The sequence below is a fragment of the Phocoena phocoena genome, chromosome 4 (assembly GCF_963924675.1).
Source record: "Phocoena phocoena chromosome 4, mPhoPho1.1, whole genome shotgun sequence".
NCBI classification, from domain to species: Eukaryota; Metazoa; Chordata; class Mammalia; order Artiodactyla; family Phocoenidae; genus Phocoena; species Phocoena phocoena.
The window spans coordinates 115,402,107-115,423,694 of NC_089222.1; the positions used below are offsets into that span (position 1 = coordinate 115,402,107).

Below are 21,588 nucleotides of genomic sequence, written 5' to 3' on the forward strand. Positions count from 1 at the left end.
TCTAGCCAACTCACATTCAAGAGTATGTTGAATATTGCCCCCAAATCTCATAGCAACTTTATTTTGTCAGCAAATAGCTTTGTTTGCCATTTGTATGCGTGTGTTCGAGAGTGTGCGTGGGTTTTACAAAATTAAAGTTCTTGTGCATTTTAAAATTATGGAGCCACTTTAGAAGAGATTTGCAGGGAAAGGATGATTAATTATATTTTGCCACTTCATAATTATCCATACTTAGTCTTATGCTCTAATTATTTTTCATGTTTTTGAGTTTTTCTGTTGTTGGTCTTTAATAAAAGATAATCAACAACTCATTAGGATCCTGGGGGAAGGCAGAATGGGAGGGAGGTAAGACAGAAGGACCAAGACCCACTTTTCCCTACCAAGTTTTACGGCACATCATTGTCTTTGTTTCAGTTCATCTGTTCTTGCCAGGATATAGTTTGATTTGTTTGTGCTCCTTTTGTGGTTGGTCCTCAGGCAGATTATTATATCAGGTTTATCAGCATTGTGTATTGTTCTTAATTTTCCCTAATGAAGTTCCTATTTGAGCCCTGGGGTCTGGTTTGGCTCTGCTGCATTCAATTGCACGTGTGGAAAGCTGCTCTGCCCCATTTGGTGTTCCTTGTAACTGGTCTCGTTCTGCTTCTGCCTGGTATCTCCTGTTGTTGTTTACACGAAACTGCATACTTTCTAAGTAGGAATACTTCGCACTGTGTTATGTTTATGATACTTATTTAGTTTGCAGATTTAGGCATATATAGCATTCTTTATTTGGAAACTAATCACACGAGTGGCAAATTTGGATACATAGAATTTAAAGGTAGAACTGAATTTTCCCATTTCCAAAAGCACAAATCCCCTTTGAGGGTGAGATGTCCTTACCTCCCCAGAATGGAAAAAGAAGGATGTGCTTCTGCAGAGGGAAAGTGAAGCCCTCATTTAACTCCTTTGTTTAGGAGGAATAGAGACTCTCTGGGGCATTATTTGGTCTGGAAGGCCTGGCTTGACCCCTAGAGTCTGAGTTAGGTGCCCACCTTCCATATCTCACTATAACACTGCACATATTTATCATATCTTGGATTCCATCATATGATGTTGGTTGGAAACGGTTCAATTCGCTGGTCCTCTCGTGAGACTGCAGTTTCCTATAGGCTGGAGACTGCATTGTGTCTGCTTCCTCTCCACCAGGTTATGTTCTATCAATTCTTCCCATTTAAGGCCAAACTCAATCTGTTTTATCACCGAAGTCTCACTGACCATACCAGCCCTCAGTGTTCTCTCCTACCTGTTAACTCCTGAAATGGATTTCTGCGACATTCTGTCTTATACTGTTTGCTTCACTTTCTACTTCTAATATAACGTTCATGCCTTCTATTGCTTTCGACTAGTTTATAATGAGATTGTATTAATTATCATTGCCAGCCTCCCACGACATTGTGCCAAGCACAATACTATGTATACATTTGTTTATTCATTCTAAAACATTTGGTTATTCAAACAACAAAATACCCATTCCTTCACATATATGTATATATTATGATATATATGATATATATAAGTTTATGTGTACATGAGTGTATGTACACATATGTATAAATATAAATGTATATATAAAAATGAGTGTATGTGTACTACACACAAATAAAAATGCATATATATAAAAACATATATGCACATGAGTGTATATATACATACGTATAAGTATAAATGCTTCTATACTTTGTCCAGGAGAAACAGAGATTATCTAAAGCATTATTCAGTCTGGGATACTTGTCTTGATGCCTATAGTCTTTGTTAGGTGCCCTTTCCCATACTCCATGAGTGTATTCATCATATCTTAGATTCTACTGAATTGAACATCATTTATATATGTATATGTGTGTGTGTATACATATGTGTGTATCTCCTACTGCATTTATTGGCTACAAAATACATTTTAAGTGTTAAAATTCATTTTATTTTTAATATTATTAAACAGATACAAAATATCTTTGCTCTTGAGAGTCAATGATAAAAGCAGCTCTGACCATCATTATAAATTTTAACTTTTATGATAATAACTAGTTAAATGATTTTAATAGGAATTGGATGATATTGGATATTTAACACATATTTCTTTAAAATTATGCTTTATTGCCATATGTTCATGAGTGTGTATTTTATGCATTTTAGGTATAGTTGAAGTATACTTTAAATGCCAGGGAAATGCTAAGAAAAATTAGCATCATCAACATTAATGAAGACAGGGATTTAATCTTTGGAGTATAATTACTTGCACAAAGATGCTTGCACATTTATTGAAAATGTTTTAATCCCTTTTCTAAAGCTGACTGCCACTTTCATCTTGTGTCTTTTTTTCCAGGCTGCTTCCATTTACCTGTTTAATCTTTTTTATTAAGCTAACCATTGCCCGTAAGCAACTACTCTCAAATCATCTATGTTGAAGCATTTTAATCTATTGATTGCATTCATCTACCATTATTCAAAATTAATCAAGTACATTTAAGTCCCTACTCCCCCCATTTCACTTTAATTTCCCTTATAACATATCATCTTCTTTTACACTTAATGCCAGCAAAAGTTCATATAACGGTAATCCTCAATTTCTCTTTTATATTTATCCATTTCTGAGTACACTGAAGTTCATCATTACTAATTAGATGTTTTCCACATCCCACTGCAACTTAGTTCTCTATTGTCTTATTGACACATTATAAGTTCTGTCCTTGTAAATTTTGTGTGATCCACTATTATTTTTAGCAATGTTCCATTTGAAGTAGAACCTAGTAATAATCAGACAGTGCTCTTAAAAAATGAATAAACTATCCTTTTGAAAGAGTTGGGAGTTAGGGGAGAGGGAAGATAATGAGTGTATTTTCGTGCTTTCGTTTTAGCCTAATGATTTGGAGATTTAACAATACACAAATGAAATACGGAAAAGCTAAAGAACATATTGCAACCTTACCTTGTTGATCAAGTGCTCAACACTGATATCAATTAAGTACTTGAAACTCTATCAAAAACGGGAGGATACATGCAATTTCTCATTACATATTTTTTCTCTGTTATCTCCACAGAATACCTGGGATTCACATGCGTTTTTCTCATGACTTAATAATGACTTTAAAAAACCACAACAAGGCATGGCATTCATGCCTTTGGGGGCCACTAATGTAGAGCCTAGGGACAGAATGAGGTATGTCAGCTTCTAGAAGAGTATTTCTCAAAGTGGGTTCACATAGTACTAGTCTTATAAGATGCTCCAGGACTGAGGGTTTTATGTCAGGTAAGATTTGAACAGATTTGAAAATAAGTCAAGTAGTAAAGAAATCTCTACGTATTCAACCATAGAATTTTCACCCCTTTATCTTCTTCTTTATTTTAAATATACCTATTAAAATTCCATAGACTGTTTTGAGAAAAACTAGAATATTGGATAATGTGATGTGGTGAAGGGAAATTAATGAAACTAGTGCAGATTTTATTGCTTGTGAATTTTTTGGAAAGTCTTGCTTCAGGTCTCTTTTCCCTTAGTTCAAAAACATTAATCAAAAAGATACTTTTCTAGAGATCAGGGCCAGACTTCACAGAAGATACTAATCCATTTATGAAGGCAAAATCCATTTCTGTTTTAATTACTCTGAATCTTTAATTCTTAGCATAATATCTCAATGCTTGCTTGCAAAAGGAATGCATAAGCAAACAACGATAAAAAAAAACTAGTTTGTCAGAAACAAATTATTCATAGATGTTCTCTAGAAAAACATTGTCTAAAAATGGACCAAAAAATGTTGTCTGCTACCCAGAAGCTGTATCCACCAAGGCATTTTATAGACAAAGGGTGATATGGTGCTGTGACCTAAGGGCAGTTACAAGGGCCTGCAAATTGGAGGTTGACCTGAGCCCAAGGTCATTGTATTTGAATTATAAAACAAAAGCATCTTTCCTTTATTAATTACAAAGACAATTGAATATATATATATATATATATTTCTTGTAGCTTGACAGCTGGAAGGAGAAAATGTGTTGACTAGAAGATGCAAAGGAAGTCACCTTTGTAGTTCTTACTAAATTAAATGCACAATCATACAAGTGTCTTGCGTCTGTCACTTGGATTCTTGACAACTTTGCAACTCTTGTGTACCAGATTCCTTCCCTGGTCCCGAGAAAATTCCTTCTGAGGGTGAAGACCAAAACAAAATGCTAAATTCATCGAGGTGAAAGAGTCCTTGAGAGCTTTTGGAGATGGCATATAACCTCCCCACCTATGCCACAAATCCCAGCCCCCTCCCTGTCCCACCCTTAGCAACTCTTTCCACTTGCCTTTTCTTTTGAATTCTTGTGACAGTCTTCTGTTACTGCAGTTTTATTTCACATCTCTGTTATAAAGTGAAATTTAGCATGAACTCTCCTGATCGCTTCTTTGAAAGAGATAAAATACATTTTCACAAGTTGAGGACTTTAAATATTATTTGTTGTTTAAATGCTTTCTTGTAACATTGATATATCTTTTCTCTAGCTCATGTACAATAATTAAGAGAGAATAGTGAAAAGAAAATAGAGCATAGTGTATCTTTAATAAACTTTTCTGGTAACTTTGCACTTCCGCCATTTGCAGGAGATTCCATGGTACACTCAGACTCAATAGAGCAATGATTGTTTTGTAATTCCTCTACCATTTATCATACTGGTAACTGATATATTTTTCTTTAACCACATGTATAATATTAAGACAGCATTCTTTGTAATTATTTTAATACTATTTTATTTTCTTATTATTAATCTAAATTAAACTCTGAAATGTATTGTCCACTTACCATGTATTTTTAAGAATATTTAAAGTTTTCTTTTTTTCATTTTCCTGTTACTACGATTATTAATTTAAAGAACTCAAAAATTCTTTTTATTTTTACAGAGCATCTGATCCTGTAATTGTACTTAGTGAAAACGAATGAGCCAAGAAGTTTGTATTCTATCTATCTGAAGGCCTTTGTGGGATTGGGATGATCAGATCTGTAAAGTAGTGCTGATGGAGTGGGATCTATAATTTCAAACGCTTTTAACATTTCATCAGTGACTTTTAGTCACTACTATAATTTCTATTAATCAATTTCTATTAATCACCACCAACCCATAACCAAATGAGAAAATGAGATTATGCGTTTGGCCACAAAATATTAATGTAGAGTTCTGAAAGTGACAAAATGGTCTGTTTTTGATTTGTCTACAAGCAAGTCTGTTTTACATAAATGGCTTTTTTACAGATTTGAAATGTGAATATATTTTATTTTTTTCCCAGTGAGTACACAATACACAATTCTTTGACAATACTATTAATCAATTTTATGCCAATTTCTTTTCCGATCTAACAACATCAAATGAAACACATTAAGATTTTGGACACTGTTTGGCGACTTAAACAAACTACAGTTAAAAAAAAAGTACATCTATAAAACAAAGTATAAAAAGTCTACCCACGGCCACAAAATCCCTTATCTTGCAACACTTTAAAGTCACAATAAATGCTTTTGAAAATTATGAGATAAGAAAAAATTTAACTTCATTAGTAAAAATTATGGTGTTTCATTTGAAGTACATATCGCAGAGAAGCAAAATAAAAGTAACTTCACCTCTAAGATAATGTGGAAAGACATGTTGCTTTACACCAATTCTTGTCTTGTAATTCTATAAATACAGTATACAGAAGCAGATGGACAAATCAGTGAATGTTACAATCCTGCAGATCTTTAATACTGACACACAATCACTTTCCAGTGGAGAAACCACAGTTAAGAGCTCATTGGTATTATAATTATGTTGTCAATGGACAATTACATAACTTTGTTGAATAGAAATTTGGAGGTGTTCTATTAAACTCATACAAACTTTCAACTCAAATCCCATTGAAGGTATATTTAAGTAGCCAGAGCATTAGACTGTGACGTAGAACACCATTTAATGTTTTGTTACAGAGAAAGTCAACTTGCAATGCTTTTACTTCCCTTTGGTTACCGGATATCTTAAATGTTGGTCTGGATTTTCCTATATTCTCCTTCGAACTGGATTCAAATCCTGTGAAGAAATCAATTGTTTTCATGCCCCCGTACTATCCCACCTTACTTTAAATTCAGCATGGGGAAGATCTGGACAAGGGGTAGGGGGCCTCTGCCTGCATACACTCAGGCACACCTGAGTTGGGGCACTGATTCGGCCATGGCCCCAGTTGCAGACCTTGCATGTTAAGAATGGAGCTGTGCTTGTGTTGGGCGTGACTGCATAGCAGCGCTGCCATTGAGTGCAAGGTAAGATTATATTCTTTCCCACCCAGGCTTCCTTCTGACAGCTTATGCAGGCTTCTGTTTAGACCTGCTCAAGAGTGAGCTCTGTGAATTTCCACATTCATTTAACTGGCTTCAAAAATGAAAAAAATTCATGGTAGCTCTCATGATACTCTGACTTATCCTTATCGGACGTTTTTTACATAGAGCAAGTTGACAAAGCCTTTTGACTTTTAGTAGTGTTCCCGAATTCGTGTGAATCGCTACGATATTTTTTCTTGCTTTATATCTACGGAGGAGGATATTTTGGGTGCAATATTAGACCGAAATCAATTAATTTAAAACCAGACTTAACAGAGGATGTGAACTATTGTAAAAGAACATCCCAAGTAACCATAAGGCCTGATATAATCTAACCAAAACAGTTAATTTTTATGCACTGAAGACAATCAAAAAGGTACGACGCTCCGCCCTGCATTACTCCAGAAGCCACCTGCATACACATACTCTGTTTTTGAAGTCTTAGTTTATTAGTCACATACACCTGCCAATTACCAGGGGTAAAAGTTTATGTGTAATATGTATAATGAATTAAAGTTTTAGGCTAAACTGGGTTATAGAGGAGCATAAAGAGGAAAGAAAAACAAAACTTTGTTTTTAAATAGAAAGAGGTGAAGTAGGGAACTGCATAAATAAAGAATTAAATTCCTCACATCTTAGAGCTATGAATAAGTATGTATTCATTCTTCACAGAAACTTCTCATCCTCCCCAGTCTCTCTGTCCCAGAGAAATCAAACTGCATTAAGATTCAGGCACTGATGGTGGAAAGTTGATAAAGGGATGAGTAAGTGGGTCTCAGAGTTTTTTTTCTCTTCTATGAAGAAATGAACTACATGGGACCAAGAAGATGTTGGTCCCATAAAGAACATTATGTTCCTCTACTCTTGCCTGTGTTGATGCAGTCTTGGGGAATAAAAAAGATGGAAACATTTAACTATGTCCTTCCTTTGCTATAACAATATGACACACAATTGGTGACTGAGCCAATAATGCACGGAGTATGAACTGTCATTCAAACTGGCCCCATATTTTAGAACTGATTCTAATCATTACATTGAATGTTTTTCATAGTACCAACTACTGAACACATCATAGGAAAAACATGAGAAAATATAACTAGAGATAGAATTTACAATTGTGTAGGTGGCACATGGAAAAATGTCACAAGTGGGAATTTCAGGAAAGTTTGGGAAATTCAGGAAAGTTCTCTTCTACTTGACTGATTGACTATACATGTACAGTAGCTAACATATATTTCAAAGTCATATTCATTTGGACGATACCTGACTGATGTTCAGGAACTTCTTGTTCTCAAAGTCGTGTAAACAAATGAGGCAGGACACTGTTATTAATGTCCACTTACGAGGTTTGGTTTATTTAAAAAGTGTATAAACATGCATTTTTCTTCTTTAGAATTTTTCTTTTCGATTTACTCATTCAAAATGGGTCAAACATATTTTAGTTGGTAGCCAATTTTTGAGAATGTACCATAAAATATTTATTCCAATAACTCTACTTACTGTGAACTGAACATACTCTGAGCACTGCTTTTTAAGCACTTACAATTTGGCTATATATTTGGTGGCATAACTTCACTTCTTAATCAAATAAAACACAAAATTGTATATAGACTGCATTATTTTTAAAAAAATCATGAATTTAAGTGATGCAGCTCTATCCTCTAGTGTGTACTGTACATGTATTAAAAAGATGAAACAAGATATTGCAATAGAGTTTTCGTATTTGGAAGCAGCTCGAGTATGTCCTAATAATAAATTGCTTCTTTAACTATTTGCTAGATACTCTAGAGTTCATTTTGTTTGTTTCCTTGGGGAACTTCATATTATATTCCGACTTAATGAGTTGGAGAGGTTAGTTATGGTAATTCAGAAAACGCTTTTTTAAAAAAACTGTAATATAAATACAGCTGTTGTGAAACACCTTAATTTCCTCTTGCTTCTTGTAGTTCTCAGATGGGTCAGTTACAATGATAGGTAAAGCTGATTCTAAATATAACTTTAATTTCTTTTTTTTTAAGCAAGTTTAGTACATCATTGCTACCTGTATTTTTTAATGCCTATTCAGTCTTAAGACTTCAACTTCCTTCTTTTGACCCCTGCTTTTGTCAATAGTAAAAGCCACCTTTCTGCTTTTCTTTTATTGACTCAGTCGCTGATCTTCCAAGAAGACTTCGCCAACACCACTGTTCCTTTGCATCTTTCCTATTTCTACACCCCAACTGAAAACCCCCTAACGTGATTGGTTACAACCAGCATTATCCAACCTAGCTTACAGTACAGAAACTCCCTTCACATTCAGTCTTTTTCTTCATGTCACGAGGAGTAGAGATTTGTGCTTATCACCAAATAAAATTGCAGTGCAAAATTTAAACATAAAAGTTACACAATTAAAAGTTAATATATGGCACCACAGCCTATTAATTCACATATAGTACAACAGACCAATAAGAACAGACAATAATATGAACAGAGCTAAAAAGAGTGAGCTTGCATAGCAATGCACGAAAGAAATTATATACAGAGGAAAATCCTTTTCTTCCTGGAGGGCGAGCTTTGTTTTCTTTCTTTTTTTATATACTCCTGACAAGAAAGAGTTAAGGTGGGTGGTGTACTTAAGAGAAGAACACAAGTAAAGTATCTGTGGGATATGTGTGGCTGTGTGTCTTTACATTGCATTTACAGTTCTTTTAATAGTACATAAATAGAAATTGTTCATTGCACTGTTTAGTGTCATCACTTCCATGAGTTCAGACCTGATGGTCCTTCAGAGCAGCTTTGCATGTCTCCTCTCAGTTACTCTATAAAGAGATTAAAAAAAATCAGAAATAAGTTTACATTTAAAGTATTCTTTATCTTGACAGCGTAACAAAAAGCAAAGCAAACAGATAAAAGATGAAGATAACATCTTGGATTTTGTGAGGTTGTGAATTTAAAAAATTATACTTATGGAAAGTGAAAGAAAAAAAACACTGTAAAATTTGGAGACAAAATCTGAGTAGATCATTTCTGCACTTCTTATGAGTGTATAATTACTCCAATATAATAAAGAAAAATCCAAGTAGTCCTGAATCAAATGAAAAATTATAAGCGTATCTTAATCAGATTATTAATAGACAACAGTAAAGATAACTTCCATTAATAAAGAAATTTACAGTTTTGAAAGTACTTTCACTTTCATTATCTCATGGCATCCCCCAGTCTGTGATGTGAGCATAAGAGTAATACCATATTTTAGATAAGGAAGTAGAGAAATTAAGAAGGTAGTTTACTTTCTCTTCTCATATAACCAGTAAAAGTTGACAAGATTGGAATTCAGGGCTATTCCTTCAGATAAACTGAATTCACGGAAGCAGTTGAAAATATTCAGCAAGTATAATTCTGACATTGGATAGTGAAATTGGTCACTTTCATGATGAAATTAACACAGAATTCAATGTTTTTTACTGTGTGTGACATACTGTGACATCCTACTTTTCTCTAGTATTTTATACTTGGAAAGTAGTTTAGTTATATTAACTACCAATGACAGCTCTTTATCAAAAGAGAAATTTATTTATATGTTATTATAATTCAAGTATTAAAATTAACTAAAATCAAAGATCAACCTTTCAAGGTTGACTGCCTAAATATAAAAAAAATAAATAAATGAAGAGCAACTAAGGAATGAGGAATTCCCAAGGAGGTTCTTTAAAACTACCAAAGAGCCAACATTTCCTTATTAAATAAGAAAGAAAAGGCAAAGAAAACTACAAGAACTATATTTAATTAATTTCTAAGTATTAAAATTAATTGCCTAAATTATGCAATTTTTGCACAGAATAATTCAAACGAAAGAGAAAAATGTTTATTTGACTGATGTAAATAGCAATGGTCTTTATTATAACCAAACCTACTCAAAATCATGATTGTTTTTCTCATAGTAAAGCAAGCTTTCTATAATTTTGAAATTTGTTTATTGTGGCAATGTCATTGTAGGGGTTCAGGACGTGCTACGCCAAAATATGGTACCTTGGCATATTGAATACCTTAAGGTGAGGGAGTTTGGAAAAAAAAAACAGCAGAAACAGAGAGGTCACTGTGACCTCTCCCACCTCATCTGTCCCTGAAGGATCATAAAAACTCCTATGTGACAGGTACCCACCCTGTAGTACCAAGAGGAAGATAGTCTTGTCACCAGAGATGGGGAATTGGGGGCTGAGAAATCTGTACAAACAAACCTTGTTAAACTAATCCTTATCTTCTCAGTTGCCTCTTCACCATTTACTACCCCTAGCCCAAACCTCTCTGTCTTACCAAATTTAAACGCATTTATTGTTTCCTTGTCTAAAGGACTGAAAAGCTTCCTGCTCTGGTCACTTTGAGTCTTCATTCTCTTGTGAAGGCTCCATGTTCATGTAAAAATTCAATAAAATTTGTATGCTTTTTTTTAATCTATCTCATCAGTTTGGTTTTCAGACCCAGTCAGAGATCCTAAGAGGGTCAAGGAAAACTTTTCTGCCTTACGTTATTAACCCAGTCGTCTTTCTGAATCACCATAGCCTTTTAAACATCCTAAAGCACTTACATAATTCACCTGTAAACTGTCCTTGACTATTTGAGCCCATATATCCTATGTCAAGAAGGTCGCTGGCATTGCGCTGGTGGCTTCCCCTCAATGCCTCGGCTTTCCTAGGTCCAGTGGATCCCTTAGAAGAAGCCGTTCCTGATGAGCTGTGACCCCCTGGAGATGGGAAACTGGGCTTGCTGTAGGGCACCAAGGTCTCCTCTGAAAAAAGAAACAAAAGGTTGAGTTGAACAACAATGGGGAGGCAAAACAAACAACTTTAAATACTAAGCTCAAGCTAGGCTATTTTATGATCCCATTCTTCAGTAAAATTAAAAATAAGAGTTTAATAAGGCCCAAATAGTAAAGGAATTTCTATGTGCAAGCAACATTTCCTACAATAGGAACTGAGGCAGGATTAAATTAAAAGAGATCTTGGAATAAGTATCTAATGTTATATATTATTTGCAAAATTTAAACTCAGTTTAAAAGATATTTGCATACAACAACCATATTGTTTAACTAAAGCATTTCTGAGAATAATTTCTGGATTCAAAGAGGCTGCAATTTACTTTTTTCATTAAGAAGGAAGGAACATGGTTTGTGTTTTAGTTTAAATTATGGCAACATTTTCTCAACTTAGATAAAGAAGTATATATCAGTGTAATAAACTCAGCTTTTAAAATTTCTATTGCTTCTTTGGATAGAAATACATTATTTGAAAAGCTGTGTATTTCCTTAAAAGAAAAAGAGAAACTCATTCATTTTAATAATGTCCATATTCTTTTTATGTACCATCTCTCTAAAAATAATTCATGATGTGCATTACTAAATACTTAACACTGAAATAACCTTTTTCTTTCTCTCTTTCTTTGCTTTCTTTCTTCTTTCTTTCCCCCCTCCCCCTTTCTCTCCACCTCTCTGTTTTTTCTTTCTTTCTAGGTATGGATTATTATTACTGCGATTAGATGACTGCAAAAAATACTGACTGAATTTAGTATTTCTCTTTTTAGATAGTCTTTAATGACAAGGGTCACATGATTTTTCTCTCACAACTGTAAGCATCCTAAATGTTCCACTAAATCTAGATACTAATATTATCATCTTTTGGCTTTTTTATAACTGTATCTTCTTAAACCTTAAGCACCAAGTTGTGACAAAATATAATTATTGAAAATGCATGAGTAGAGGACATATCCAGAAAAGTCCGAATGAATAAAAGAATGTGTAAGGAAACCCTTTCAATTGTGTGTGTGCATGTGTGTTTGTGTGTGTGTGTGTGTGTGTGTGTGTGTGTGTGTGTATGTTTTAATACTCAATGAATCCTGACATAAGAAGAGATGTTCTAGAAAATCCATTTCTATAAGTGGGTCAACATCCCCCTGCCAAAAAAAATCCAACCACAAACCATGAAACTTATTTTGTGACATTTCCAGGAAGTTTGAGTTATAAAACAAAAACATTTCACATTGAAGTGTTATCAACTAAATTTAATCCGTTGGAGCAAGTGCAGGCTCCAGTTTAACCTTTTCTAATATGAGAATTCTGTAATTGCCTATTTATTTGCAACTTTGTTATTTCCATTAATTTACCTATTTGACTGAAGCAAGTTCTCTCAAAATGACTAGCTACTTCAGTCAAAATGAACAAACAGTTGAAGACAGAGATTCAACTGACACTAAAGATGAAATTTAGTGGTCTAAAAGTACTCAATACAAACATTAAAAGGCAAAGGAAACAAAAAAAATCAAATGGTCTCTTGAGCTCTGCAGATGAAGCCTGGAGGTCTCTTGAGCTCAAAGACCCTATGCAGAGGTAAACTTGAGGAACAACCCTCACTGAACTGACTCAGGCTTAAGGGATGTGCTCTTTACACCTTACATCTCTGCTGCGGAATTCCAACTTCAATTAGTGATTCAAAGCAAACGCATTTCAGATGCCCTTAAACAACTGGCATTTCCAAGATACCTGGTAGAAAAAAAAAAAATGTAAAAGTCCACACTTTCTTGGGACTGTGCAGAACACACCTGGTCCAACACCTTGTTTGTGGAGGGCTTTCCGTATGTCTTCTTGGCGTTCTGTGGAGTTTATCCATTCCTGGGTTTGTCGCTGCCACTCTAGGGATGTTTTAGCTGGACAATCCAAAGAGCTCTTTGTGTCTTCTAAGTTGGATGCTTGCTGTCTCTCCAGAGAGCTTCCTTTTCTCTCTGTTGAGTTTTCCACGTTACCAGCATGCTGGCTCAGGCCTATTTGCTGCCTTAAACCCTGACCGGGAGGGGGATCTGGTGGTGGTGGAAGATCTAAAAATTTTGAATAATGTTTAGAATGGACTAAAATGTAATGAAAAGTACAGGTTTTAATTCAAGATGAAGAAAAAACCCTTGCCCTCCTACAGGTATCACCTATGCGAAATGAATTTGGGGGAGGAAAAGGTCAGTTATTTATATCTAGAATGCACATTATTGATCTCTTTGCTATCTTTTGATCACAGTGTCTTTGAAATAAAATCAACTGGCTTTATCCAACTATTGTACATAGAGAGTGTTTTCAATTGTACATTGAGGCTGATGTTCAAGGTGTAAAGAGCAGTTTATGGTTTCTCCATCTTTAATCCATTGTCCACTGCCACCTCCCCAAAGTAGAAATACCAAGACACAAAATGAATAGAAATCCTAGCAGCTGTGTTAATAAAAGGCCCTGGGAATAATAAAAGCTGCCCTGCCAATCTCCATAGGAAATGTTGCCCTTGGGAAATTAAGAGCTGTATGCCGTATCATATACAGCATATGACTGCTCTTATCCGTGTGCGTGGCACATTTAGCAACAGTCAAAGGGTTAAGCTAACATTTATTAAATGCAATTAACATTCTGCCTGACAACCAATTCTGGCTGTTCGTTTCATGAGTTAGCTAATGAGTTACAACTAATATATTATAATCTTCCAATGTATTAATTTTAATAAGTAATAACCAATGTTCAGAATTTAGATAGAATATGCTTCATGGTGCTAGAGTAGACAATGCATCATGAAAATTTGAGATGCAATGGAATAGATAATTTTTCATAAAAGCTCTTTACATTAAATATCAGATATGAAAAAATTAAAAGTTCAAATACTCAGCTAATTTTTCATTTTTCTTTTACTAGCTTTTCACTCCATGACACTTTTATATTTTGAATGTCTTTAGTTGTGAAATCATAGTCCCTTCTTTCATATTTCTTTAAGTATTATAGTTCTTTTGTCTAATTTATACTATTATACTTGTCCTGAAATTACTTTATGGAAGATTTGGAAATCTTCTAAACATTCTAACATTCTTTTGGATTATTTTCTTCTCATTTTTCTGGAATGCTGTTGCAAACTGCTTTGTTCATCCTTAAAGTATCAGTAATTATGTTATTTGTTCACAAAGATCAAATATCGTGGACAATATACATACTTATATCATTAATAGAGGCTCCTGTATATAACATAGGTAATTATTTCCCAGGCCATTTTAGTAATGATGCACTTGTTTTTAATAATATTGTTCATGAAATTTAAAAGGGGAAAGTATAAATTTCTTGTGTACAAAACATAATTTCTTTAAGGAAGGCTAAGTTGCTCCTTTTAAAGACTTTATTAAGAAGCTTCATACTCTCTTTTATGAACAAAATAATACTGCCCTCCATTGAACCAACAATGAAAATCTCCTCCGTATCTGCTTCGGGAGTTCCCACATTGGAGCAACATTCCCAGTTCTTATGTATGTCCTCTCGTTAGATTATGAATCACTAATTATTGAAGGGAACAGGTTTTCTATCTGGGAGAATAAAGTTGCAATTGGAACATTTCTTCCAAAATGAAGAGCTAATCCAATACTGAGAAAATTGTTTGTTGAATAATCCACCAATGAGTTTGGTATTTTCTTTATATTCAACACTGACTCCCTTCAGTTCATATTATTATAAATGTAAATTAATTATTTCATTTGGGTAATTGGACTTAAGACTGCCAGTTGGGGGGAAATTATTATATTTGCTTCTAAAATAACATATCTTGTCACTGATTTTTATTCTCCATCAGAGCAGCTTAATTTTTCAAATGGCCAAAATGGCATCTGCTTATGCTAGCTAAAATTCTGGTTACTATTTAATTTAACCTGAAATTATATGGCTACGTAATTAAGTAATATCCTTGGAGTTTGTATAGTCTAAGAAGAAAGAACATTGAAAGCACATTGAAATAAACAAATTGGAAAAAAGATGAGATTAAGAATGGCTGTGGAAAAAATAAAAGTATGTAATCAAATATGTTTACTTAAATTAAATTTATTATTCATTTCTCTGTTGATTCATTTCAACTAAATCAATTCACTAAAGAGTCTCTGGCTGGCCTACTGAGGATTTGCTATTGTCAGGCATACAACAGTTCAATGATATATGTGCCATTATTATACTCTTTTTTTAGGTAAGAAAAAAAGGCATAAAGGAATTAAGTATCTCCAGCCTGGGTCTCTCCTTCCATGAACTCCAGACTCATCTAACTAAATCCATACTGGAGAGTTCAGCTTTGATGTTTAGAAAGTATCTCAAATTTCACACATGAAGTCCGAGCTCTAGATCTTCCTCCACAAACTATACTTCCTCTCTAGTGTTCCTCATCTCAATTACTACAAGTTGGCCATAACTTTGGAGTAATTTTTGGCTTCCCTGCTTTACAGCCTTTATTAATTTCATCAACAAACCCTGTGGGCTCTGCCTCCAAACTAGACTCAGAATTCAACATTTCTCATTGCTTCCACTGATTCTAGCTTGACATGAACCTTTAGCATCTATTCCCTACATTACTTCCACAATTTCCCATGTGGTTTCTGTGATTCCACATAGAAGCACGTTCAGTCTATCTCAACCTAACATCTAGAATGACTTGTTTTTTAATAAAAATATAAGGAAAATCCTGTTACTCCTCTGCCTTAAACACACACACATGCACACACACACATACACACACACACACACATGTACATACCATCAGTGGTTTCCCACTCAAAGTAAAGAGCCAATGTCCTTATAGAGACTTAAAGGTCCTACAGAACGCTGGTCCTCACTTACTTGTCTGACTTCACAGTCTATTTTGTTGCTCTCTCTGCTTCAGTCACACTGCTCCTCTTCCTTTTTATCAAATATTTCAGGATTCCACTTGCTGTTCTCATTTCCTGGAATGACTTTTCCTCAGATATCATCATTGCTCTTTCCCTTGTAATCTTCCAGTCTTTTCTCAAATGTCGTCATCTTGGTAAGTCCTTCCCTGAGCAATCTAGTTTAAAACTTCCCCCACTTCTATATTTCTCAACTTCCTTCCTATGTTGTTTTTTTTTTTCTCCATGACACTTACAACCGTCTTGTATGCTTTTATTTTTCACTTATATATTTACGTTGGTCTTTATCTATCTTCTCTCACTAGAATGTAAGCTACAGGAGGGCAGGGAATTTTGTCTGTATGGTTCCCATTGTGCCTGTCATTTGGTATGAGCTTAATAAATATTTGAATGAATAGATTAATGAATAAATAAATTTGCTCAATGGTCAAAGCTAGTCCATGGTAGAGCTGGAAAAGAGCTCCTTCTCTGAATAGACAGTAGGGTGAGGGGAGGACAGGCTGGAAGGAGATGGGAAAAAAGGCTGACAGATAGAGAACTACCTCTCTGCCTCCTTTGTTTAGCATTGGTCAATGTATTTGCTTTAAAGGATATTCTTTGGCTTATGCAAATGCAATAGATGATTTGAACTGAACAATGTCTGTTTAGGTGAGACTTTATCCAAGGGAGAAGAACATTCCTTAACATGTATGTGAGTTTTTGCATAGTCTTTGAGACAGAGACTGAGGTTGCTTACCACTCCCAATTCCTCTATTGGCCACAAGGGAAGATTACTTTCCCACTCCAGTAGTTAGTTTGATGCCATGTGACAGAGTTCTTGCCAATGAAGGAGGCATGTACCACTTTCAGGACTAGCCATAGAACCTCTCAAATAATCACCTACGTTCTGTCTTCCCCTCACTCAGAAACCATCAAGGTCCCATCTTGGAAATAATGGTGTCTCAAAATTTAAGAAGCATGCACCCTTACACTACAACTTAGAGGAGAGTCACCTGACTTTTATAAATCACTGTGTCCATGAGAAATAAACGCTTAATGTGCTAAGGCACTGAGGGGATAGAAGCTGTGTGGTATAGCAGCTAGCAATAATTACTCTGATTAATGTACTCATAAAACACTGTTCTAAAATCTATAATGCAAAAATTTTACGGTAAAATGTCTATACATTAAGTGCTACTAAATAGCAACCTTCCTCAAAAGAACAGTTTGATTTTATACACAAATATTATAAATTTATTACTGAGGCATGGATTCGTACCATACAAAAGCTACGACATATACATCTGTGGTAAAATAACAAAATCCTTAAGGATAATCTGTAGAGTGCTATCCGAAATAAATGTCCCTGTATCATAACTAAAATGTCTTTGGATCAAACACTTGGAAAGATATGTGAGCCAAAATTTGCTTTGCAATATCACCACTTCCAAAATGTATCTACTAATAGCACCTAATCCATAACCTTTTTTGGAATGCCAGTAAATTTGAAATGTTAGGAACCTATTTGCTTTTTAGAAATATAAGCAACATATTGATCATGCTTTAAACTAGGAGGTAGCTTGTTTTAACTAGACATTCTGAGGAAAGCTTGCAAGGAAAGTGTTTTAGGAAGGAAGAAAAGAGCTCTCTATTTTGCTGATTTATATTTTATATCTTCCACATATTCTGGACACGATCTTCAAACATTTTGGAAAAGCCACAGAAAACCCATATTGTCCCTGGATTTTTTCCTCTCTCCATGACATTCATATCAGGAAAATTACACAAAATTATTAATGCTGAGATTTGTAACTAGAATATCAGTGAGAGTAGTCCTTTTTATTTAGAGGGAACAAGATGAACACTTCAAGTGCTCAACTGATCTTTAGATCATCTGGGGCAGAAAGGAGGTAATAAGCATTTTTGCTCACCACAGGATATCCACTTATAGAGAATCAAAATCTTGATTGTACCCTTACCCTTGCATTCCATAGAAACACTTTCCAATGGGGACAAAGTAAGCAGGGAAGATAAGTAAACCTGAAGGCTTTTAGACCAAGTTATTTTGGCTTTTAAAATCTTCTTAGCATTATAAAATGACAAGAGAAAGCACAACGGTGGCTGCCAGCTAAGGACCTACCCCCAAACCAATAAAGAACAAATACTTCTTTTCCAACTAAGCCTCATTCTGTCCTGTAATGATAAGTCTAAGAGACCGAGATGAGTGTGCAGAACTCAGTTATAGCTTCTCAAAGCTGACTGCACGTTAGATTCTCCCATGGAGCTTTAAAATACTCGTGACTGGTTTTCACCCCAGAACAATTAAATTAGAATCTCCAGGGTATACTTTAAGAGTTCCCAGATGGTTCTAATGTGCAGCTTGGCTAGGTTCATCTTTTTGATGTTTCGTAGTACTATCTCAGGAAAAAGTGTGTGTGCTTTCAGGAGACAGTACAGAGAAGGGGGAAGAAATTTACCTTTGGGTCTGACATTATATTGGGCTTTTTACGTATATTATCTTACATATTCCCGAGGATAAAACTTCGGGATAAATACTTTTATTCCTATATTTAAACATATGAGAATTAAGTTGAATATAGAGCTGATGAACTATTCATTATTGAACAAGGATATCGTCCAGTAATATTTTGTTTCCTGAAGCTAGCAGTATTTAAGCAAATACTCAAAGACTGGATGCTATACATAAATAAAGGAATTGAAATAAATCAGCAAGCTATGGCCCATGGGCCAAATTAAGCCATTGCCTGTTTTGTCAATAACGTTTTATGAGAAATCAGTCACACCCATTCATGTACATTTTTTCTATAGCTTCACAGACATGACAATTGAGTGGTGTTGAGTAGTCTTGACAGACACTGTTTGGCTCGCTAAAGCCAAAGATATTTACTATCTGGACTTTTCAGAAAAAGTTTACTGATCCATCAACCAGATGATCTATAGCATATTTTTAGCCCTGGAATTAATGAAACTAAAAAATTACTAAATTGGAAATCACTACACGGTCTTTTTTTAAAGTGAAATACCATCGAAGATATCTTAATTCAATTTCAAAAATGATCCAACAACATGGCAACTGCAATGCTACTTATGTTTTCTTCCTTAATCTTAAAAAGGAATGTTCACTAAAAAGCACTAATGGAAAAATGCCAGAACAGCAGAAAAATCAACATTGCAAAGCAGTATGGCCTGTATTTCTTGGGGCTGGATAATGTAGAAATAATTCCAGATTGTTAAAAAAAAAAGAGGGTGTTTTATTGAAACAAGACCACATTGGCAGGTGTTCAACCTGGTTATATAACAAGGCAATGCCTAATCTACCACAGCTTCTTTAATCTAAGTTAATGATTGCACAGAGCATGTTTTTTCAGTTAGAAGACGAGAGAAGGAAACAAACCTACCATCTGTCATTCCTTCCCTTCGGTGAGGCAATGCTGGTTGTGGGTCCACTCGCCCTCCCTTGTGTTTTTTAGTGGGCCGAGGCCTCTGACTTTGACTCATGGCTGCACTGGTGTTACTGTCAGTAGAAAATGGGCTGGTTGGTCGAGGTCTTTGAGAGGAGGTAAAGGCTTTGCCTAAAAAGTAAACAAAGGGAATGAGGTATAGAGAATGTTATTATAAGACCTTGATTCTGTCTTGTATTTCTGCTCTAAGACTAGCCTCTAAATCTGCCTGGAGATGACATTTGAAGATACAAAATACTGGTGCATCTCCATAGAAAAAAAATATGCCCTGCTGCATTTAGTTTGTCCGATTTGTATAAACAACATACTACCCACTGAAAAAATTTAAACAAGTGAATATGAAACAAAACCACTAATCAAAAACTCAATATTCCTTGATTATATTTTTATTTAACCTTGACAATCTTAGTAATATTTTCATAGATATAGGCAAATTCATGCAGCTTTTGCTCCTTAAAATTAAAGAAGCTATTTCTAAAGTGAATTATGTACTGTCTTATCTGTTTAATCAAATTTCACCCTTGGAATCTTACAAACTCTCTGAGCACAGAAAAATGTCCTGTAGTAATTACATTTGAAATTTTACATGAAAGGTCTGCTCAGATACATATATTTAATTGACCCTACCACCCATACACATGCATGATGAATTCTACCTCTCTTAGCAGAAACTCAATAACATTAGTGTATAGTATAGGATAGAGAGCAGGTTAAAATCACCTTGTATATCCAAAGTGCAATAGGTGTTTTCTGATGAATAGTACTGTATCTGAGCAGACTCCAAATTCTCATTGAAAAATGAAATGTCCTTTTCTTGTAGTTTAGTGTACATATACAGGGAAATATATTCTGGCAAAAGGTAAGCTAATAAATTTTCAACATCTTACAATTTTAATAACATGTTTATTATGGTAAGAAAGGGCTGGTTTATGTACATGTATTTATTCTCTATTGCATGTTTTCATTTCATTCAAAATTACTGTATATAGTTACATTTTAAGTCAATGTGACATGATATTGCTTTATTAGCTATTAGCATACATGCGAGAAATGTACTTGTGCCTTCTAATTTATTAGTTTCCTTGCACTTTCTCACTGTTCTGCTTATAGCTATGCCACAAAAAGCACTCAGGCAACATAAAGTTTCTGACTTATGCCTTAGAAAGCAAGAAAATTCAAATAACCATTATATTACAACATATTTTAGTTCAGATGCTATATGAAAAATAAACCTCTGCAATGCTTGGAAAATCTTCTTTACTTTGAAGATACCTAGTGCGTACTCAAAAGAAATAGTATAACATTATATGATGGTATAATTCAAAGAAAGCTTCCAAGACTCATTTTTATAACTTGAGAGTTTAGTGAAGGGTCAAAGTCATTTATTTTCTACTATTTGAATACTATTAAGATTTCAAAAATGCATTTAGAGTTTCATTAGTTTGTTTTGTAAGGCAACTCAGTTTAATTCATATATCAGAAGTTTCTTCTATGTGCATTTAAGAAGTACACATAGTCATGTAACAGGATCATGCCGAAGTTATTTTGTTCAGTAAAACAAATGATTACAAAATTACTGATCTATTAATAGAGTGAATCCCACATTTATTTTTGAGTTAATGATCAGAAATGTGAAAAATTACATATTTGGTCTTTTATATTATTATTATTTATTAATTTCAGAAACCAAAATTAGATTGTGATAAAGAGCAACATACAAGTAGTCATCATTTTATCTAACTTGCAAATGCAGTGGGTGTATTTTTAATTAGCATCCTTTAAAACAAATAATAAATTATTGGATTAAAATCTTAGCAGCCAAACAACTAATAAGACCATCAGCCATTTGAATTGTTAGACTGACAGCTTCAGACCCATTCACCCCATGCTGAGAAAACCTTCCCAGAAAATGCATTTGCAGAAAGAAATGGGGCAAAGGAAAGTAATGGAGATAAAAGCTGAATAATTTTAATCACTGGGTACATTATTGATTGTGTGAGAATTTTGCAAAGTGTGAGTTATTGAAAATTTAATGGCAATCTGAGTTGCAGCTTTGCTGTAGTATAAGAAGGAAGCATATTCCA

General features: G+C 34.4%; 1 protein-coding gene across 1 annotated transcript in view; it reads right to left on the reverse strand.

The window, feature by feature from the left end:
* ROBO2 (roundabout guidance receptor 2) overlaps nt 1-21,588 on the reverse strand; it is a 537,609-nt gene that overhangs the window by 14,372 nt on the left and 501,649 nt on the right. The window contains exons 25-28 of the mRNA XM_065875890.1: nt 19,442-19,615; nt 12,930-13,202; nt 10,924-11,124; nt 7,623-7,681 (exon numbers count right to left, since the gene is read on the reverse strand). Coding sequence (XP_065731962.1) covers nt 7,623-7,681; nt 10,924-11,124; nt 12,930-13,202; nt 19,442-19,615 — 707 coding nt within the window. The remainder of the gene's footprint in view (nt 1-7,622; nt 7,682-10,923; nt 11,125-12,929; nt 13,203-19,441; nt 19,616-21,588) is intronic.